The sequence below is a fragment of the Vipera berus genome (assembly GCF_964194415.1).
Source record: "Vipera berus genome assembly, chromosome: 2".
Classification (NCBI taxonomy): domain Eukaryota; kingdom Metazoa; phylum Chordata; class Lepidosauria; order Squamata; family Viperidae; genus Vipera; species Vipera berus.
In genome coordinates, this window is record NC_138203.1 from 37520354 (window position 1) to 37544015 (window position 23662).

Sequence of the window (23662 nt, forward strand, 5' to 3'; positions counted from 1 at the left end):
AAATCACTGAAGAAGAACCTAATACTTTTTTTAAAAAGGAAAACAATGAAGAAAGAGGCTGATGGAAGGCAAAGTATATAACTGAAAATAAACACCAACAGTTATAAGAACTCAAGTAGATACTGACACTTGTGATGAAATTATGTCCACTAGATCACAAAGTGTTCAAAGCTCCTAAACTATTAAACAAAAATCTAAGGTTCGGAGGAAAACGTAGAGAAACTAGGGGAAGAGGCATGGAAGAATTTTTCCAGTTTGTCATGCAGCATTTGGATCACACCCATTTTATGAGGCATCTATTCATTATCTCAAAAATATTGGGGACTTCTGACCTAAGAGATTGGGACTACATTAGAAGGTGAATGGTTTTTTTAACTGCTTTTACTGAATCTTCATGATTGAATTATGTTGATTGTCTAATTTGTGATTTCATTGGGTATGCCACCCAGAGTCACATGCAAAAGAGATGACTGGCTATATAAATTCAATAAGTAAATAAACAAATAAATAAAATACAAATTATTTCATATTATATGAATTCTTCCAGATGATGTGTGAATAGTTTGAGAAATACTTTTCAAAACCATTATATACATTATTTACTTCAGTATATATTTTTATGTTCTGACCACTATTTTATCACATTGAAAAGAAAAGTTTAGTAAAGGCTTTTCATTTAGCAGTTTTTATTATTCATTTAAATTTGACACTTTACCCACATTAATATTAAAATATGAGCAAATGTCATTATATTTATATTAATTTTTATTTTATTTTGCATTGACCTTTAACCATGAAACCTCAACATGCACATCCCATAAAACCACACAGCATACATTAACCTGCAGCTTACTAGCTTGGAGAATGTCAGGGTTGAAAAATGCTACATCAATGCCTGCTGTATATTCCAAATATCAACCACCTTGTTACCTTATCTTTTTTTTGCTTTTCATCCTGATATATGGTCCAGTGTTCTCCATCATTGCTATAGGCGAGTTTATAGGAACCCACAAACTGAACATGACCAAAATCTTTAGCTCCTTGAGTAATAATACCAGTCACTTTTGTAGGGACAAGAAGATCAATCTATAAATCAAAGCGAAATAAAACATAGGTTAGAATAACTTGAGTTCCCAGACCTTTAAAAAAAACTTAAAATGTTTATCAGATTATGAAAGAGCTGACTGATAGAAGTCAACAAAATGTGTTAATAATTTCAGTTAATGGAATGAATACCTTTTCTTTCCCCAATCAATTTTTCCCCTTCACATAAATAGTGAAGAGGAAATACCTACAAAATTTTTTATTATGCAAGATGGATAAAATTTTAATATAAAACAAGTAAAAATTCAGTTACTTCTATTTCCTGGATACAAAATGGGGAAAAAAATCCTTCAAGTTGCATTTTTGATCCATTTCCTTTAATAGTTGTTTGCATTTTTGTCATGCTGTTCTCTATATAAACATTTTTACAACCTTTTTGAAATTAATTCTTACAAAAGGAATTAGTATTTTAAATATTAACATTATTGCAAGATTTTGGCCACGAAGGCTAGTGATTTAAAACTTCCTTTTCTCAAGGATCTTTGTGTCTTCACATTCTGGCCCAGCCTACTGCTTTGATTTGTAACTTGGTAGTTCCTACTGCTACCATATATATTGCAGGGAGAGCCTCACCTGGTAAATCCCTTTAAACCTGGTGGTTTTTTTAAAATGGTTCTCTTGTACCATATGCTGTTTTTCTAGTGATTAAAATGAAATGAGTGAAATATAGCAGTGTTTCCTGACTATGCAACTAGTAGTTTCAGCGTTTCCTTTGGAGGTAGATCAATCTCACAAGATATAAAAAAGCAAAATTTATCTTTTGAAAAAGGAAAATAAAAATTGTAATAACACTTTTAATTTTAGATATCAAAATGTCAACAATCCCTTTGAAGAAGGAAGATATGGAACAAATAAAATTATTTACTTGTGCATAACCTGAAATCCCCTTCATGGATTACTGCCTTGTCGTGGCGAAGGGGCTTGCGTAATTCAATGAAGCTATGAGCTATGCCGTGCAGGGCCACCCAAGACGGACAGGTCATAGCAGAGAGTTCTGACAAAACGTGATCCACTGGAGAAGGAAATGGCAAACCACTCCAGTATCTTTGCCATGAAAACCCTATGGACAGTACCAAAAGGCAAAACGATATGACGCTGGAAGATGAGCCCCTCAGGTCGGAAGGTGTCCAATATGCTACTGGGGAAGAGCAGAGGGCTAGTACTAGTAGCGCCAGAAAGAATGAAGCGACTGGGCCAAAGCCGAAAGGACGCTCAGCTGTGGATATGTCTGGTGGTGAAAGGAAAGTCCGATGCTGTAAAGATTTTTTCTCCATAGGAACCTGGAATGTAAGATCCATGAATCAAGGAAAACTGGACGTGGTCAAACAAGAGATGACAAGACTGAACATTGACATCTTAGGTATCAGCGAACTAAAATGGACAGGAATGGGTGAATTTAATTCAGATGACCATCAGGTATACTACTGTGGGCAAGAATCCTTCAGAAGAAATGGAGTAGCCTTCATAGTCAATAAAAGAGTAGGAAAAGCAATACTGGGATACAATCCTCAAAATGACAGAATGATCTCAGTTCGAATCCAAGGCAAACCATTCAATATCACAGTAGTCCAGGTCTATGCCCCAACCACCAGTGCTGAAGAGGATGAAATTGACCAGTTCTATGAAGCACTACAGCACCTTATAGAACTAACACCAAAAAATGATGTTCTTATCATCATGGGGGATTGGAATGCTAAAGTAGGAAGCCAAAAGATAACTGGAATAACAGGCAAGTTTGGCCTTGGAGTGCAAAATGAAGCAGGGCACAGGCTGATAGAATTCTGTCAAGAGAATACAATGGTCATAGCAAACACTCTTTTCCAACAACCCAAGAGACGGCTCTACACATGGACATCACCAGATGGTCAACACAGAAATCAGATTGACTATATGCTCTGCAGCCAAAGATGGAGAAGCTCTATACAGTCAGTAAAAACAAGACCAGGAGCTGACTGTGGCTCAGACCATGAGCTTCTCCTTGCAAAGTTTAGGCTTAAACTGAAGAAAGTAGGGAAAAGCACTAGGCCACTCAGGTATGAACTAAATCATATCCCTGTTGAATATACAGTAGAGGTGACAAATAGATTTAAGGAATTAGATCTGATAGACAGAGTGCCTGAAGAACTATGGACAGAGGTTCGCGACATTGTACAACAGGTAGCAACCAAAACCATCCCAAAGAAAAAGAAATGCAAGAAAGCAAAATGGCTGTCTGAGGAAGCTTTGCAAATAGCTGAGGAAAGGAGGGAAGCGAAAGGCAAGGGAGAAAAAGAAAGATACACCCAATTGAATGCAGAATTCCAGAGAATAGCTAGAAGAGATAAGAATGCCTTCTTAAATGAACAGTGCAAAGAAATAGAAGAAAATAATAGAATAGGGAGGACCAGAGATCTTTTCAAGAAAATTGGAGAAATGAAGGGAACGTTTAATGCAAAAATGGGCATGATAAAGGACCAAAATGGCAGGGACCTAACAGAGGCAGAAGAGATTAAGAAGAGGTGGCAAAATTACACAGAAGAACTATACAAGAATGAGCTTAACGTCCCTGATAATCACAATGAGGTGGTCACTGACCTCGAGCCAGACATCCTAGAATGTGAAGTGAAGTGGGCCTTAGAAAAGCTGAGCAACAACAAAGCTAGTGGAAGTGACAGTATTCCAGCTGAGCTATTCAAAATCTTAAAAGACAATGCAGTAAAAGTGCTACACTCAATTTGCCAGCAAATTTGGAAAACTCAACAATGGCCACAGGATTGGAAAAGATCAGTTTACATTCCAATTCCAAAGAAAGGCAGTGCCAAAGAATGTTCAAACTATCGCACCATTGCACTCATTTCTCATGCTAGTAAAGTCATGCTTAAAATCCTACAAGCTAGACTTCAGCAGTATGTGGATCGAGAACTACCAGAAGTGCAGGCAGGATTTCGAAGAGGCAGAGGAACTAGAGATCAAATTGCCAACATACGCTGGATCATGGAGAAAGCTAGGGAGTTCCAGAAAAACATCTACTTCTGCTTCATTGACTATGCTAAAGCCTTTGATTGTGTGGATCATAACAAACTGTGGCAAGTTCTTAAAGAGATGGGAGTACCAGACCATCTTATTTGTCTCTTGAGAAACCTATATGCGGGCCAAGAAGCAACAGTGAGAACTGGACACGGAACCACTGATTGGTTCAAAATTGGGAAAGGAGTCCGGCAAGGCTGTATACTGTCGCCCTGCCTATTTAACTTATATGCAGAGCACATCATGAGAAAGGCAGGGCTAGATGAATCAAAAGTTGGAATTAAGATTGCCGGAAGAAATATCAACAACCTAAGATACGCAGATGATACCACTCTAATGGCAGAAAGTGAAGAAGAACTAAAGAGCCTCTTGTTGCAGGTGAAGAAGGAGAGTGCAAAACTTGGGTTGAAACTTAACATTAAGAAAACCAAGATCATGGCATCTGGCCCTCTCAATTCCTGGCAAATAGATGGGGAAGAAATGGAGGTAGTGACAGATTTTATTTTCCTGGGCTCCAAGATCACTGCAGATGGGGACTGTAGCCAAGAAATTAAAAGACGCTTGCTCCTGGGGAGGAAAGCCATGGCAAATCTAGACAGCACACTAAAAAGCAGAGACATCACCCTGTCAACAAAAGTGCGTATAGTCAAGGCTATGGTCTTCCCAGTTGCAACATATGGCAGTGAAAGTTGGACCATAAGAAAGGCTGAGCGCCAAAGAATTGAGGCCTTTGAACTGTGGTGCTGGAGAAGACTCCTGCGAGTCCCTTGGACCGCAAGGCGATCAAACCGGTCAGTCCTAGAGGAGATCAATCCTGACTGCTCTTTAGAAGGCCAGATCCTGAAGCTAAAACTCAAGTACTTTGGCCACCTAATGAGAAGGAAGGACTCACTGGAGAAGAGCCTAATGCTGGGAAAGATCGAGGGCAATAGAAGAAGGGGACGACAGAGAATGAGGTGGCTGGATGGAGTCACTGAAGCAGTAGGCGTGAGCTTAAATGGACTCCAGAAGATGGTAGAGGACAGGAAGGCCTGGAGGAATGTTGTCCATAGGGTCGCGATGGGTCGGACACGACTTCGCAGCTAACAACAACAAACCTGAAATATTCATTCAAAACTGAGTTTATGTGAAGAAATAAAAGATGGGAAACTCAGAGCAAACCCCACTCTCTTCTGACATTCATGATGTTACCTAGTTTGGTAGTGAAACATCTACAAGAAAAAAAAAACAAGCTCAGAAAGCACCAAGGACCCCACAGAAGACTTGCTTACCACAGAGAAATAAATATCAAAATACAGAATAATAGAGTTGGAAGGGGGCTTTGAAGTGTTCTAGTCTAACCCCTGCTCAAGCAGGAGACCCTATATCATTCTGGACAAATGGCTCTCCAATCTGTTCTTAAAAGCCTCCAGTGATGGAGCATCCACAACTTCTAGAGGCAAGCCATTCCACTGATTAATTGATAGGAATTTTTTCCTTAATTCTAGGTTGGATCTCTCTTTGATGAACTTCCATTTATTACTTCTTGCCCTGCCCTAGGATTCTTTGGAAAATAGGTCTACCCCCTGCTCTCTATGACAGCCCTTGGAAAACCTTTATCTTATCACCCCTAGTTCTTCTTTTCATTAGACTAGACATACTCAGTTGCCACAACCATTCATTATTTGCTTTGGCCTCCTGTCCCCTAATCAACTTCGTTGCTTCTCTGCACCATTTCTAGAGTCTTAACATCTTTTTTTTGGCATCGTGGTGATCATAATTGGATGCAGTATTCCAAGTATGATCTCACTGGTGTAGTGTAAAGTGGTACTATCACTTCATGTGATCTTGTTGCTCTCTCTCTGTTGATGCAGCCTAGGACTGCATTGGCTTTTTTGATAGCTGTAGCACACTACAGGCTCATAACTGATTATCCAGTAGGATTCTTAGATCTCTCTCTGTTTTTATTGTAAATTCATTTCTAAACTCACAACTTATTTCTTCAGGATTAGTATGTGAAGTTTCTGTTCCTTTTTTTTAATTTTACTTGGACTTTTTTAAAATAGAAATTCCAAGGTTTATTCCTAGTCTCTGTTATTTCCCCCCTTTTCTCAGTCTCAGCCCAGCAGTTCTGCCTTCATTTTAAAAAGACAAAATAGTGTTTGTCTCCCAAATAGAGAACGGAGTTAAGATACTGCCTCCATCCATGTGACAGAGAATTGTCTCTCATAAAATTTGTACTGGGAAAGCTTGCAGTTTGAAAGCAGATTGACATTCTTAACAGATTTGTTTGTCAAGAGATTGTTAAACAAAACTGCAGGATATTTTCCCATTACTGAGTACAAATCTAGCAATTCTGGTCATTACCAATTCTATCAGGACATCAGAATTTTTTTAAATAAGTTTCTTAATATTCCCTACAGTTTTAATGAGAGGTTGATCAATTTAAATAACTGTACTTCATACATATGCAATTCACAATAATTAGTGCTGTTTATAAACCATTAAAATGATAAGAAAACAATCAGGTTTTATCTCTTCATGTCTGAGTCCTTTGTAAATAAAATATTCTCATTTAAATTGCAGTATAATTATTTTCAATTTTTAAATTAATTGTTGCTTGTTTTAATTAAATGTAGTCATTTTATGTAGTATAGGTGCCCAGTTTCTAATTTTTATAAATAAGCAAATAAATACATGTGTGTTTGCTTACTTAGTCTTACAGTTCACTTAATTATAAATGTCTCTAAACAGTGTTTGCTGATAAATAATATTCTTAGTTATAAATAATGCCTATTTCAGGATGTGAAGCTCTTTATCAAACTATAAAGTCTTCCTGAAAAGCAAAGTTTAGTTCCTGATTAACAGCAATATTGATGCTGAACTGAACTCAATTAGAGGGCTGTGCTAAAAAAGAGAGGGGTAGTGATGAAGGAGGTATACTCTTGTGGTCCCCAATGATAAAACCTCCTCAGAGGTGGGTTTGATGGGTTCTAACTGGATGAGAAGAAATTGCTGGGAAAAGCTGGCTCCACAGAAATCCACGTAGACCTTTAAAGAAGACAACCCACACTTTGAATTACACCTGGAAGCAACTGGCAACCAGTGCAATTTTCTCAACAGTGGTAGTGTAATATATGTGAGTTAAACACTGTTAAACTTAAAGAAACGCAATTGACAGCTTTTTGACAGCTGACAGCTCCACACGCGGCTACCGCTGACAGCTCCACACGCGGCTACCAATGACAGCTGAAACTGACAGCTGCGCACACGGTCAACGCGGATTGGCTTACACTGAAACGGCGGGAGAATCCGCGAGCAGGGATTGGCCAGAGGCTCGCCGGCACCACTATATAAGGGGGTTCAAAACATACTTGTTTGTTCCTGTGGAGGCAATAAACAGCTGATCATATAAGCCTGCTGTCCTCTTTACCAGGAACCCGCTGCAGACATTACAGGTAGTGTCCAAAAGAAATCCAAATTTATTTAGTGAAGTGGCCGAAGGACCACACAAGGACGACAGGTTGGCTAACTGGGATTTATTAGGAACAAGGCAAAGAAGGGTACAACTTGTCCGGCTTTTATAGCCGGCTGCTGTCAGGTTAGACCAATCAAGTTCTTGTCTTTTGGCGCCGCGTCTCATTGTCCAATCATCGCCGCCGCGACAGCTGTCAAGGTTCCCGCGTGTTCTCCTGTCAGAGGAGTTACCTCATAGAGTTTAACGCTTTTAACTTATTAATAACATTTATACATACATATATTACACCCCTTACCCCTCCCCTGGATTGTTTCTTCCCTCTTGTTGTTGGTTGTTAGTGCCAGCCCATTCATAGTCCTGTAAGTACGCTGGTGCTCTTCTGTTCCGGGTAGATCGTCGTGGGGGTGGTGCGTTTCCGTGTTCCAGGGGAGGTACATTTTCTTGTTCCCCTTCCTCCTGCGGTGGTGCAGGTAGTATGTCCACGGGGGGTGGGGGTTGGCTGTTTGTAGGAGGAAAGTCTGGGTGGTGTGGTATGTGTTCCGGTTGTCTTGGTCTGAGCTGGTCTACGTGTCGCCGCAAGTTGCCGTCCGTTGTCGTGTGTATTAAATAGGAAATGGGTCCTGTTTGCTGTAAGACTGTCCCTTGGACCCATTTGTTGTTGGAAGTATATGATCGTGCCCAGACCATTTGCCCTGGTTTGAATGTGCGGGGTGGGGGGGGTGATCCGGTTCTGATATATAAGTGTCGGGGTGCAGTCTGTCGAGACGCGTTATCAGCTTCCTTCCCCACCTTAGTTCCGCTGGTGTTTTGCCGGTTGCCGTGCAAGGTGTGGTGTGTTGTGCCATGAGGAACTGGCTGAGACGCCGCTGCCAGTCCCCCTTTACAAACTTTTTTAATGCTTCTTTGGTTGAGCGCACCATGATTTCAGCCATCCCGTTCGTCGATGGGTGGAACGGCTCTGAAGTGACCAGTCTAATAGAGTTCCTCATAGCGAACATCTGAAATTCACGAGAAGTGAATTGTGGTCCGTTATCTGAGACTATGATGTCTGGAAGGCCATGGGTGGCGAAGACCTTCCTAAGGGCTTGTATGGTGGCTCCTGATGTGGCTTTCTTAAGGGGAAGTACTTCTAGCCATTTTGAGTAGCTGTCAACTATTAATAGAAAACTCTGGCCCTGGATTGGTCCCGCGAAATCTAAGTGTATGCGTGACCATGGGTTTTTTGTTGTCTCCCATCTGTGCACTGGGGCCTGGGGTGGTTCACTTTTTGTTGCTTGGCAGGGATAGCATCCTACCACATGTCTTTCTATATCCTTGTCTATCCCTGGCCACCATACATAACTCCTGGCTAGTGCTTTCATTTTAACTATGCCTGGATGTCCTTCGTGGAGGGTGTCTAGTGTTTGTGCTATGTTTTTATTCGGTATTACTACCCTGTTTCCCCATAAAAGGCATCCCATGTGTGATGACATTTCATGTTGTCTATTATAGAATGGTTGAAATTGTGGTTCTGGGCATTTGGCTGACCACCCCGTGGTTGTCCACCTGAGAACCCTGCTTAGAACCTTGTCCTTGGCTGAATTTTTGGCTATGATTTTAGCGGAGAGGGGGCAGTCTGGTAGTTGGGATATTGCTAGTATGAGTCCTGCAGGAGCTGGGTCTGTGTCATTGGTTTGAATGGGAAGTCTGCTAAGGCAATCTGCGTGTCCCAATTCTTTCCCTGGTTTGTGTATTAATTTGTATGAATACGCTGACAAGAAGGTAGACCAGCGCAAAATTCTGGGAGATAGAATTTGGGGGGTTGTTTTGTCCCATGTGAATATTCCCAGAAGGGGCTTGTGATCGGTAAATATGGTGAAGGGTCTTCCGTAGAGATAGTCGTGGAACTTTTTTACCCCTGCGACTATTGCTAGAGCTTCTCTGTCGATCTGCGCGTAGTTCCTTTCAGCTTTGGAAAGTGTGCGGGAATAGAAGGCTATGGGTCTTTGGGTGCCGTCCCTATACAGGTGGCTTAGTACCACCCCGATTCCGTAGGGTGAGGCATCGCAAGCGATGCACACTGGTATGTCTTCTCTAAAGAGTGTGACAGTTGAGCTGTTACAGATAATGTTTTTCAGTGACTGAAAACTATTTTCGTGCGTCCTGGTCCAAGACCAGGCGGTGCCCTTGTCCAAAAGCCTGTGGAGAGGTTCTGCTATAGTGGCTTTGTGTGGCAGGAACACGTGATAGAAGTTTAGCAACCCCAAAAAGGCTTGGAGTTCTTGCTTATTTTTTGGACTGGGGGCTGTTTGAATAGCCTTTAATTTTTCTGTAGTGGGGTGGATGCCTTGGGCATCTATTTGATAGCCTAGGAATTCTGTGGAAGTGACTCCGATGGAGCACTTTTCTCGTTTTAATTTGAGACCGGCTTTCCTGAGCCGGTCCAGCACAGCTGACAGTCTGTCAGCTAAGTTTGCTTCGTTTTCTCCGGCGATGAGGACATCGTCGAAGTATGGGCAGACCCCGGGTATTCCCTTTAAGGTTTTCTCCATGATACCTTGGAAGATCCCCGGGGCTGCCAAAATGCCAAACTGAAGTCTTTTTACTTTGAAAGCCCCGCGGTGCGTGACAATTGTTTGGGCTTCCGCGGTTTCATTGGTTACAGGCAATTGCAAGTACGCCTGCGTGAGGTCAAGTTTGGCGAAGATGGCGCCGGAGCAGATGGAAGCGAGGACGTCTCTCACCGCTGGAACCGGGTAAGCATGGGGGCTTAGAGCTAGGTTAAGGGTCGCTTTATAGTCAGCGCATAGTCTAATTTCCCCGTTAGGCTTTACCGGGGTGACTATTGGGGTTTCCCAGCTTCCCCCTTTGGTAGGTTCCAGTACCCCTAGTTTTACGAGGCGTTCCAGTTCGTCCTCAATTTTTTCTTTGAGGGCGAATGGAACCCTCCTGGCCCTTATCTTAATGGGTTGGATGGTTGGATTTAATTTTAGGGAGATGGGAGGGCCGGTGTATTCTCCTAGCGAGCTGTCAAAGACGTCTGCATACTTGTTGCAGACGGCTTCGAGGCTTGCGGCCTGCACTAAGTTTACCCCGGTAATGGCAATGCCCAGGGGGCTGAACCAGTTCAGCCCAATTAAATTGGTGCGGTTCCCTGGAGTCACTAGGAATTCTAGGGGTCCCTTAATTTTTTTGTATTCAACTGTGACCTTAGCCTTTCCTTCTAGTGGAATGGGGGTTTTTTGGAAGTCTGCTAGGTGGACCTGGGTTTTTTTAAGAGGGATTTCCCTGTTACTCTGTTGGCAGATTTCCTGATACGTTTTAAACGATATTAGGGAGACTGCAGACCCGGAGTCGACCTCCATGTTGCAGGTGACTCCTTGTATTTTTACCTTAATTTTTACTTTTGGGCTTAAACTGTGTACCTTGTCTATGGTTTCCACTAGGCCCCCCGGTGTTCCTCCCTTGTTGTCGTGGGTGGTGTTCCTACCTGGGGGGTTGGCCTCCAGTTCGTGCACGTTGTCGCAGGGACGGCTTCGGCATACAGGCTTGATGTGGCCGGTTTTACCGCAATTGTGGCATTTTGCGTTTCGGAACCGGCAGCTGCCCCTGGCATGGTTGCCCCCGCAGCTGGCACAGGTGGGCCGTTGATCGTGTTGTGGTGGCAGGGGGTTTCTGGGTTTTTGGCGGTCTGAGGCGTCGTTCCTTCAGTGTTGTCGTCGCTCCATCCTGAGTTGTAGGGCGTCCCCATCGGTGAAGTCTACGGACTCGTTGTCATCGCTGAAGGTTGCGTTTTCTTGGTATACGGTTGCATGACTTTCTGGTGTAGTCGTGGTCGATTTTTTCCGATGGTTGTCTTCGTAGGCCATTATTTCTCGGGTAAGTTCGGCTAGGCTCATATCGCGCTTCGATGTGAGTTTTTTCTGGAGGCGTTTGTCCCTTAAACCTATCACCACTTGGTCCCGGATGCGGTCTTCCAAATCTGGGAAGCTGCAGTTGCAGGCAGCGTGCCGGACCCCTGCGATAAAATCGTTCACGGGCTCATCCGGCCGCTGCTTCTTTTGGGCGAATTGTACTCGCCAATACAGCTTTGAGCGGGCCGGCATGTAGTGTTTGTTGAGCTGGTCGACCAGGTCCGCGTAGGAGACTTCAGTGATGGGCACTGGGCTGAACAGCCCGACGGCGTCGTCGTATACCGGGGGCCCGCTGATGTACAGGAGGGCTGCGGCCTTTGCTCGGTCGTCGGTAATTTTGCTGACGAGGAGGAAGCCCTCGACCTGCCCCAGGTGTGACTGCCATCGCTCCGGATGGCGGGTGTCAAATTCCCTCACACGCCCGAAGTTGGCCATGTCGTCCGGTCCTAGGTCTCACTCCGTTCGGAAGTTAAAACTTCCAGTGACTGCTCTTTGGCCGGGAATTCCCTTCCTCGGCCGTGACTTCAGCTCCGGAGCGATCCCACCTTCGTCGCCATTGAAGTGGCCGAAGGACCACACAAGGACGACAGGTTGGCTAACTGGGATTTATTAGGAACAAGGCAAAGAAGGGTACAACTTGTCCGGCTTTTATAGCCGGCTGCTGTCAGGTTAGACCAATCAGGTTCTTGTCTTTTGGCGCCGCGTCTCGTTGTCCAATCATCGCCGCCGCGTCTTTGACAGCTCTTCTCTCCACGTGGTTAAACGGCTTCTGTGTTATGACAGCCGCGAGCTGTCAAATGGCTGCACCTGCGCTCTGGCGGGGAACTTTGACAGCTGTCAAGGCTGTCAACTATCGCACCATTGCACTCATTTCTCATGCTAGTAAAGTCATGCTTAAAATCCTACAAGCTAGACTTCAGCAGTATGTGGATCGAGAACTACCAGAAGTACAGGCAGGATTTCGAAGAGGCAGAGGAACTAGAGATCAAATTGCCAACATACGCTGGATCATGGAGAAAGCTAGGGAGTTCCAGAAAAACATCTACTTCTGCTTCATTGACTATGCTAAAGCCTTTGATTGTGTGGATCATAACAAACTGTGGCAAGTTCTTAAAGAGATGGGAGTACCAGACCATCTTATTTGTCTCTTGAGAAACCTATATGCGGGCCAAGAAGCAACAGTGAGAACTGGACACGGAACCACTGATTGGTTCAAAATTGGGAAAGGAGTCCGGCAAGGCTGTATACTGTCGCCCTGCCTATTTAACTTATATGCAGAGCACATCATGAGAAAGGCAGGGCTAGATGAATCAAAAGTTGGAATTAAGATTGCCGGAAGAAATATCAACAACCTAAGATACGCAGATGATACCACTCTAATGGCAGAAAGTGAAGAAGAACTAAAGAGCCTCTTGTTGCGGGTGAAGAAGGAGAGTGCAAAACTTGGGTTGAAACTTAACATTAAGAAAACCAAGATCATGGCATCTGGCCCTCTCAATTCCTGGCAAATAGATGGGGAAGAAATGGAGGTAGTGACAGATTTTATTTTCCTGGGCTCCAAGATCACTGCAGATGGGGACTGTAGCCAAGAAATTAAAAGACGCTTGCTCCTGGGGAGGAAAGCCATGACAAATCTAGACAGCACACTAAAAAGCAGAGACATCACCCTGTCAACAAAAGTGCGTATAGTCAAGGCTATGGTCTTCCCAGTTGCAATGTATGGCAGTGAAAGTTGGACCATAAGAAAGGCTGAGCGCCAAAGAATTGAGGCCTTTGAACTATGGTGCTGGAGAAGACTCCTGCGAGTCCCTTGGACTGCAAGGCGATCAAACCGGTCAGTCCTAGAGGAGATCAATCCTGACTGCTCTTTAGAAGGCCAGATCCTGAAGCTAAAACTCAAATACTTTGGCCACCTAATGAGAAGGAAGGACTCACTGGAGAAAAGCCTAATGCTGGGAAAGATCGAGGGCAATAGAAGAAGGGGACGACAGAGAATGAGGTGGCTGGATGGAGTCACTGAAGCAGTAGGCGTGAGCTTAAATGGACTCCAGAAGATGGTAGAGGACAGAAAGGCCTGGAGGAATGTTGTCCATAGGGTCGCGATGGGTCGGACACGACTTCGCAGCTAACAACAACAAAGGTTCCTGCGTGTTCTCCTGTCAGAGGAGTTACCTCATAGAGTTTAACGCTTTTAACTTATTAATAACATTTATACATACATATATTACATTTAGTGCAGCAAGCATGTATTCTTTGTGTATTTTGTTAAATGGTGTTTCAACATCTAATGAGAAAATTAGAAATTTAACTTTTTACTTATTCTAGTCCTTTAGATTTACAACTAATATAATATTATCTGCTGCTTGCCTACTTTTTAGTAGTCCTACTGGACCATTCTTAATAACAAATGTTATCATTTGCTGTAATCCGTTGCTAATACTGCTGTTAAAATCTCTGTATCAATATTAATAAATGAGATTGGATGATAATAAGCACATTGGGTGCTATCTTTACTTGCTTTTAGTATAACTTTAATATAGGTCTCATTAAATGCTGGTGATAAAATTCCCTTATCAAACATCTCTTTTTGCAGGTGGCAAAATTTTGGCACCAAAAGATCTATAAATATTTTATAGAACTCAATAGGCAGCCCTTCTAAACCTGGTGTTTTACCACTTGCTACTTTTAAAATTATTTGCTTAATCTTTACCTCAGATAGTGAAGTAAACAAAAGTTATTTTTATATTTTATCTAAAAGCAGTAGATTAATTTTATTTTAAAAGGGCTCTATATATTCATTTGATACATTTTCTGGTTTACTAAATATTTCTGAATACAATTTTAAAAGTTGACAGTTTATATCCATTGATGTTTTATACATTTTATCACCTTCATTTTTAATAATTGGAATCATTGTCCTATCATTCTTTCATTTACAATTATTAGCCAAGGTCTTACCAGGACTTTTGCCATTTTATTTATTTATTTTTATTTTAATCCCATTTATATCCCGCCCTTCTCTGAAGACTCAGGGCAGCTTACAATCTAAGCACAAACCAATGTGCTTAGTAATAGCCTTCATTCTATGTATATGCCTGCTTATTAGGGCTTTCGCCGCCCCCCAAGCGGCATTATTACAAAGTCAGCTTAATTGCCCCCAACAATCTGGGTCCTCATTTTACCTACCTCGGAAGGATGGAAGGCTGAGTCAACCTTGAGCCTGGTGGGACGTGAACCTGCACTAATTGCAGGCAGCTGGTGTTACTTAAGGAGGCATTAGCCCACTGGTCCACCAGTATCTCTGTTGTAAGTATGTTAGCATGAAATCTGTCTGTTGAGATATTATAGTAGTTAATTCATTTTTCCCCCTGTGTTTTTCTCTACAAACCTGTAGATTGGTATATAACCATCTGTGCCCATAAATGTTTCTCTTTATCTTTCAAGGTTTTTCTCTTTTATTTTTAGTCTTATTTCATATGTTGAGTAAGCATTAATTTTACATTGAACATATGTTTTATATCATTCCCATTCAAAGATTTCACCATTCGATGTTTCTGAATTCAAACAAAAGATTGAGAGGTGTCTACCTGCATTTGTTGTACCATTTTCTTTATCAATCAATAGGGAGACATTAAAATACTAATTTCTCAAGATCCTAGCCTGTTTCTGAAACACATAATTCATAGTAATTGAACTATGATCAGATATATATCAAAGATCAATATTACATTGTTGAATATGGTGATATAACATCAATGATATTAAAAAATAATCAAGTCTATTCCCTCCCAGTACACACTCAAATAAAATGCATATTCTCTTTTATAAAGTATGAGTCAGAGTCATAAACACACCTTGCTCTAATTTAACATATATATCCTCCTCTGCTTAAGACAGATAAGAGTCCTCAGAAGAACAAAGGAGAAGGAAGAGGAGAAAACTAGAGAGCAAAAGAAAGAGCTATCATAAGACAGGCACACAATCTTCCATTTCCTTCAAGATTTCTACTCTTGGCATGTGACACTCATGTCATTAACCTTGAAAGGATATGGCCCTTAGCAGAGAAAAGTTACCCAACCTGCTCTGGATAACACATAGGATTTGTTCTTCTAAAAAGCTAAAGCACCTGCTATTAGAATGTTGAAAGCTTTTCCATTTTTAAAATCCCTTAAATATTAATTAAGAGCTCCTTGTTATGAATTTAAACAAGAAGCACTTTGAATGTCATGGCTTCATTAATGTCACTTATAATTGCTATTAAAATTATTAGCAAAAAGTTTTCCCTACGCCATTAGGTTGAAAAATATTGCTACATTAGAGCAATACCTTTTTGATGCAAATAGGTTTATTAGGCCAACTCAGAAGTCTTAAAGAAAAGAAGGAAGGAATGATGAAAGGAGGGTTGGCCAAAGTTTTTAAGAGCTCTACAACAACAACAACAACAACAACAACAACAACAACAACAACAACAACAAAAAATGGGAAGGAGAGACTGATTTTTAAGTCATAAAATCTACTTTACAACAGAATTAAGGAGATCTAGCTATCACTGGTAGGTTCATTAACTGGAAATAGCACTGTATGTTGCTCTCCTGGTAGAAAACTGGAAAATTAAAATAAAATATACAGGAGAAGGAGGTAGTGAAACTCTTCTTAGGGGAGAGACTTAGGATGTAGGAGAAGGTTACTGGACTGGATACATTCTTGGCCAGATCCAGCAGAGTTTAGAGTTTAGAGATCCTTTTATCTTAAATTATTTAGAAAGAATCTTATTTAAGAGTTTAACTTCAATTATTTTTGATAGAAAACAAAATAAACTCTATATAAAGTCCCTTGGGGAGAAAATTATGTGTGTGTTGGAATGAAAATTGTTGGAATGAAAACTAGTAAATTACAGCACCTGTATATTTTATTATAAATCTATGTCAACTTTTCATAACTGCATAGGCTATGATTCATTTTGAACTATTATATTATTGTTTACCTGGACTATATTCAATATTTAATGAAGTGCTATCTCTAAGCTAGTTGTGTTCACTTTGATAGCCAATCTGTTAGCAGAGTTCATTCCTCAGGCTCTAGGGAACCATATATTAAATAGTAGTATTGCTGCCTTGTTTAAGATTAAAATATCATTTGTTTATATTAAGTCTTCGCAACTGCACATATATTACAATTGCCAAATAACTAGTTTTTAGGAAAATATCTCCTTACTTGCACTATATGTTTTTCTCTATATTTCAGGACAAGGCCAACAATATATCAATTAAACATAAGAAAAGAAGCTCCTGATAGTATGCGCTGTGGAAACTCAGGTCTTTATCAGAGGCAGAAATCATCTATTGTAAAGTGGATAAGTATTGTAAAGTAACAGATGCTAGGACAAGACAGTAGTGACATCCCTCTAGTTATTCCTTTCTGTCCCCACTCTTGGTTACTTACAATGGCATGGGTTAAATTAGATCAGTGTTTCTCAGCCTTGGTAACTTTAAAATCTGTGCATTTCAAACCCCAGCATGGTGTTTGGGGAATTACTTGAAGTTCACATATCTTAAAGCTGCCAAAGTTGAGAACACTAGATTAGATTATTTTGGCAGTCACTTCCAAATTTAGGATTATTAACCTGCAAACTACATAATCTTGAATTTCTGTTTTTTCCAAGATTCTCGAAAGATTTGGAACTAAGTACAATTTGAAACTGCTACATGAACAAATAACGACACATATAGGGATGTGTTGGCTTTTCCAGAAAGTGATTAACTCTATTCATGAGTCACAGATCAGTAAATGCTATTACAGGAAATTCTATCATATCAGCTCCAGAGAAGCCCCATAAAAATGACACACTTTATAAGCAGCAATCATTTTTCTCCAATAGGGACAAATTGGAATTTATTATAATTTTCCCATTCTCTACTCTTCCTGTGAGAGAACTGCAATGGACTGACTATATTCTAGTAACTGCATGTAGAAATCTACTGAGACTGTGGCTTATCTATTATTCTTGAAATTTCAAAAAAACTTGTTCAACAGAGACAGTTGTTAGCCCTTTCCTAGTTCTTTGCATTCTTTGAAACATAGGTTTTCTGTAGGATTACCATGGGCAGGATACTGCTGGCATATATGGTGCTCTTGTGCCAAAAATATTTTTTAAAGTAGATTCTATAAATGATAATGTGTACTTGCACACCAATAAAAACTTGTTAATATATTCTAGCCATGTACATGCATGTTTGTGTGCTATTAATTTTTTTAAAAAACCTGTTAATGGTGCCTCCCTCATGCAGTAACCTTGTGTGGTGCACAGTGTGCACAGTGGGTTGCCTTTATCATGGAAGTACATAATCAGATTGTACATGGTGAAACTGATAACAAGAACATTATGTCTACCGTATATACTTGAGTATAAGCCGAATTTTTCAGCCCACTTTTTGGGCTGAAAAATTCCACTTCGGCTTATACTCCAGTCAACAAAAAAACTTACCGAGGACTTGTGCGCGGCCGAGGCTTTGGTGCTTCCGGGATCGCGCGCACCTCTCCCAAGCCACCGCCGTCCGAGACCTGCAGGTCTCCGTTCCTCCGCGCCCTGCCTGCCTGCTTCTTTCAGCTGTCTGCCCATCAGCTGTCCATAGGGATGCTGCAAAGCTCTCCTTCTCTAGGCCTTGGACTCCCTCCTGGCTGAAGAGTAGATGAACCAAGCCAGCAAGGAGACAAAATGTTTCTGCAGCTGTTTTTCCTCTGAAGGTTTTTTTTGTTGTTTTTTTTTAAAGTAATCTCCGAAGGTTATGCCAGAAAATGGAGGACGCTGGGTCTTTGCAAGCTTTAGCTGTCCGCCTGGCTGCCTGAAGGCCGCCCTTTTCAGGCAGTCTGACAGACAGCTAAAACTTGCAAAGACCCAGCGTCCTCCATTTTCTGGCACAACTTTTAGGGATTTATTATTATTATTCCTACTACTACTATTACTACTACTACTACTTCAGGAGTAAAAAGTTGCAGAAAAAAATTCTCTCCTTACTAGCTTAGTTCCTCTACTCTTCCATCTGGAGCCAAGGTAAGATTTTAAAAAGGGATATTGGTTGGAAGGCAGAGGGAGAGTTTAGTTTTAGCATCTAAAAAAAGGGGGGGGGGAAATCAGCGAGTACATCCCAACCAGCTTTTTATGTTTTTGTTATTGAAGAAATATGGGGGAGGGGGAGGGGTTCTGGGGTGGGTTGGGGAGGGGATAATATTGTAACTTCAATAAAAAATTTCAATAAAAAAAAAAGAAATATGGCTTTCTGGGGGAAGGTGGGGAGGGCGTTAAGGAAGGAAAGGGTTTTTGGAAGCTCGTCCTGAAGCTGCCTTTTGTGCAAGGGGCCTTTTCTCAAAGCCTAGAGAGGCAGCTTTGTTGCCTCCCCGTAGACAGCTGATGGGCGAACACCAAAAGCTCCAAAAGGCTAGGGAACTAGTCCCAGAACACCTTGGTAGGAGGAAGGGCAGAGGCAGAATTGGGAAAGAGGTAAGACAGGGTTTTCCTTCCCAGATGTTTCTCTTTGGCAAGACAGCCAGCTGTGCTGAAGCCCAGTATCTGGGGGTGGGGGAGACCTGAGGCAGGCGGGCTGGTGCTTGCATTAGGCCTCCCAGGATCCCAGAGGCTTGCAGAGCGCGGATCCAGCCTCCGAGGCATGCAGAACGGCGGATCGGCTTATACTCGAGTCAACAACTTTTCCCAGTTTTTGGGGGTGAAATTGGGGGTCTCGGCTTATACTCGAGTCGGCTTATACTCAAGTATATACGGTAAATCATATTTGAACTAGATTCTTTTGATTTATTTTACTGTATTTTGATAATGACCAATTTCTGCTAACACCAATTTCCAAAAAGTTGTTTCAAAAGATAGTTTTTGTCTTTTAACTTTTAATCACTTTAATATAAATATTGCCTCCAAAAGTAAACATATATTTTGTTTATATGAGTTGCCTTGTTGGGGAGATGGGCAGCATATACATTTAATAAATAAATAATCCTTAAAAACTTCTATTTATCATATGTAAAGTAGTTAAATTCTATTTATCATATGCAAACCAGATGGTTGTGTAGCAATTTTATTTGTTCTAGCCATTTACACATATAATTTAATTATATTCCATGCAAGAACTTCAGAAGGTACTGGCAGTGGTTGTAGAATAATTTATATGAAGCAAATCCCTTCATTCATTGAAAAGACAATATTTATTTATTTATTTATTTATTTATTAGTTTTTATAAACCGCCCTTCTCCCGAGGGACTCGGGGCGGTGTACAGAGGAAGGAATGTATACAGAATTGAACAATAATAATAATAAAAAACAATAGTGAAAACAAACTGGGACCCCAATTAACGCTATCATGCCAGGCCGGACTGCTGGAACAGGAAAGTTTTTAAGTCGCGTCGGAAGGTACGGAGGTCGGGGGCCATCCGGATTTCGGTTGGTAAGCTGTTCCAGAGGGCTGGCACACCCACTGAGAATGCCCTCCCCCTGGGGGCCACCAGCCGACATTCCTTGAGCGGTGGCACCCTGAGGAGGCCCTCTCTGTGGGAGCGCACAGGACGGTGGGGTGCTGACATTGGCAGAAGGTGCTCCCGTAGGTAGTCCGGACCCATGCCATGTAGGGCTTTGTATGTCATTGTTAGCACCTTGAACTTCACACGGAAGGCAACCGGAAGCCAGTGCAGCGCACGGAGGAGAGGTGTGATATGGGAGTATCGGGAAGCTCCCAAGAGTGTCCGTGCCGCTGCACTTTGCACCAGTTGAAGCTTCCAAGTGGATCTCAAGGGCAGCCCCATGTAGAGAGCGTTACAATAGTCTAGGCGAGAGGTCACAAGGGCATGGGTGACTGTACGTAAGGAATCCAGGTCCAGATAAGGCCGTAGTTGGCGAACTAGTCGAACCCGGGAGAAGGCCCCCTTGGTCACAGCTCCTATGTGGTCTTCCAGGGAGAGCTGCGAGTCTAGGAGGACACCCAGGTTGCGGGCCCTATCGACAGGGGGTAGTAACTTGTCCCCGATGTTAAGCAATGGGACGTTCTGAATATCCTGGCTTGCCGGTACGTACAGCCATTCAGTCTTGTCCGGGTTCAGTTGAAGCCTGTTTCTCCCCATCCATTCCCGGACCGCTTTCAGGCAGCGGGACATCACGTCTAGGGCATCACTGATATTGTTTGGAGTTGAGATAAAAAGCTGGGTGTCATCAGCATACTGATGGTACCCTACTCCAAAACTGCGAATGATCTCACCCAGCGGTTTCATGTAGATGTTGAACAGGAGAGGCAAGAGGACCGACCCCTGAGGGACTCCGCAAGCGAGAGGCCTCGGGGTCGACCTCTGTCCCCCTGTCAGCACCGACTGCGAGCGACCCTGGAGAAAGGAGGAGAACCAACGCAGAACCGTGCCTCCCACTCCCAGTCCCCTGAGGCGTCGCAGCAAGATACCATGGTCGATGGTATCGAAAGCCGCCGAGAGGTCTAATAAGACTAGGACAGAGGAATGGCCCCTGTCCCGGGCTCTCCAGAGATCATTCATCAGAGCGACCAATGCCGTCTCCGTGCTGTAGCCCGGCCTGAAACCCGATTGGTACGGGTCTAGATAAACCGCTTCATCCAGGATCTGAGGAAGTTGGTGCGCCACCACGCTCTCAACAACCTTCGTAAGGAAGCGAAGATTGGAGACTGGACGAAAGTTATTCAAAGAGGATGGGTCCAAGGTGGGCTTCTTGAGGAGAGGTCTCACCACCGCCTCCTTCAAGGCGGTGGGGAAGTGACCCTCACTCAGAGAAGCAGAGATGACCGCTAGGAACCAGCCTCGTGTCCCCTCTCGAGCTGCATAGGCCAGCCAGGAAGGGCACGGGTCCAGTAAGCATGTGGAGGAGCTCAACCTTCTCATAATCCTGTCCACTTCCTTAGGAGTTACAGGATCAAATTCTTCCCAGATGACGTCGACAAGACTGTCCATGTCTTGTTCTTCCATCTCAGCCCAGTTGGAGTCCAGGCCAGTTCGAATCCGAGCAATTTTATCCAGCAGATATTGACCGAATTCCTCGGCTCGACCCTGCAAGGGTTCCTCCCTCACCTCTTGGTTTAATAGGGAGCGAGTCACCCTGAACAAGGCAGCCGGGCGATTATCTGCGGACGCGATGAGGGTGGAAAAATAGTTGGATTTTGCCACCCTTATCGCAGCGAGATAAGACCTGGTGAGGATTCTTAATCGCAATCGGTCGGATTCGGATCGACTGGATCTCCAACGGCTCTCTAGGCCCCGTCTCCGACGCTTCATCTCCCGGAGCTCCTCGGTGAACCATGGGGCTCGCTGGGATCTGCGCCGGGTCAGAGGCCGCAAGGGTACAACTCGGTCCAGAGCCTCCGTGGCTGCCTTTTCCCAGGCTTCCACTAAGGCATCCGCCGAGCTGTGAGCAGGGAGTGCATGCGTGTCCCTAAGCGCTGCCTGGAACTTATCAGGGTCCATTAGGCGCCTAGGGCGGTACCATCTGACTGGCACCGTGCACCCACGTTGGGGGGTGGCAAGGGGGAAGTCTAGCCGCAGGAGGTGGTGATCGGTCCATGACAGGGGCGTAACAGTTGTGGCACCCCCACCGATATCATCACGCCACCGTCCAGACAAGAACACCAAGTCTGGGGTGTGGCCTCTCTCATGAGTCGGTCCAGAAATTATTTGCGACAGGACCATGGCCGCCATGGAAGCCATGAACTCCCGAGCCAGTTCGGACGATCCTCCCAGGGACGGTAGATTAAAGTCGCCCAAGACCATGAGTCTTGGGAATTCAACCACCAACCCTGAGAGGGCATCGAGTAGCTCGGGCAGGGCCGCCGCTGCACGATTAGGTGGTAGGTACGCCAGCAGCAGGCCCAACTGCGCCCCTGGGCCGTATCTCAGTAGGAGAGACTCACACCCGACCATCTGAGGGACGGTGGTCTCTCGCGGGCTAAGGGAATCCCTGATGATAACTGCCACTCCCCCGCCCCTCCCATGAGCCCGAGGCTGGTGCAGCACCTGGAAACCTGGCGGGCAGAGGTCAACCAGAGGAACACCCCCCTCTGGGCCCAGCCAGGTTTCCGTGATGCAAGCCAGGTCCGCATGCTCGCTCTCCACTAGGTCACGAATGAGGTGAGCTTTGTTAGCTACGGACCTTGCATTCAGGTAGACCAGCCTTAGCATGGGAGGGTGCGCACCTTTGCTCCCGGGTCCTCCGGGGGAGAACAGAGGGTCAGAGCGTCTCACCGCTTGTACAGAGCGGAGATGACACTCCCGGTGACGATACGGCCCTCTGTCTGTGCACCTTCTGCCATTCCCCACCATCCTAGGGATGGGATGTTTGTCAGTACGCCACTGGGTGTTATCGGCGACTGGTCCTCGTTGTACGCCGTCGCGAACGGTCGTGGGCCTGGCATGCGTTATGGTGGCTGGAAGGCGTGCCTTTCCCGCGCAACCATAGTCTTCTCCCTCCCCCCTCCCTAACCCCACAAAAAACTTAACTAAGAACTTAATCAGGGGCCTCTTGTTGGGCTTATGCTGGAGGCCCCTGACCCTGCCCGGCCATCTCTCAGAGGCCCAGTGGTTGGGCCCGTCATCGAGATTGGATGTGATGCAGGCGGGTCGCACCCAGGAGAGTGGGGAACCCCTGAGGGCGTGTAGTACTGTGCTGGAGTATTGAACGAGCATAGTCACAAGGGGTTCCGGGAAGGCAGTCCCCTGGATGGTGAGTTTGCAGGAGGGTCGAGTCGGGTAGGTGCGTTTCTGGATCGTCGCCCTGCCACTGCCACTTGGCCGGGCGAACCCCCAGAAGCAGGCCAGTCCTCATCCTCTCACAATGGGTAGTGTCTCTGCTTCCGGGGGTGGTCCAGAACGTACTCTGGGTGAAGCATACCCCATAGAGCTCTCACCTCTATGGGGTTGCAGGTGTAAGGCCAAGCCACTCTGCCACCGTGGCTTGCACCCAGGCCCGTTATGTCCTGTGGGGAGAGAGTGGGCAAGGGTGGTTGAGAGTGGGTAGATGGAGGGATTCATTAATTGGCGTCAGCTCTGGTGGTTCAGCCGCCCAAACAGTTCCCTCCCTGATCCTCTGGGCGTTGTTCCCGGCCGCAGCTCCATAGGCCCCTATTGGTTGGGGACCGTCCAGAGCGTGGCCTCCCAGAGGTATGGGAGTCCCTGGTGTCATGCCGCTGCTGT

The 23662-nt window shown here is 44.0% G+C and overlaps 1 protein-coding gene across 1 annotated transcript in view; it reads right to left on the reverse strand.

Annotated features, from left to right (window-relative positions):
* The window catches only part of EDIL3 (EGF like repeats and discoidin domains 3), a gene marked incomplete at both ends in the record, with an annotated part of 274583 nt that overhangs the window by 18167 nt on the left and 232754 nt on the right, over positions 1 to 23662 (reverse strand). The window contains one exon of the mRNA XM_081316932.1: positions 931 to 1086. Coding sequence (XP_081173058.1) covers positions 931 to 1086 — 156 coding nt within the window. The remainder of the gene's footprint in view (positions 1 to 930; positions 1087 to 23662) is intronic.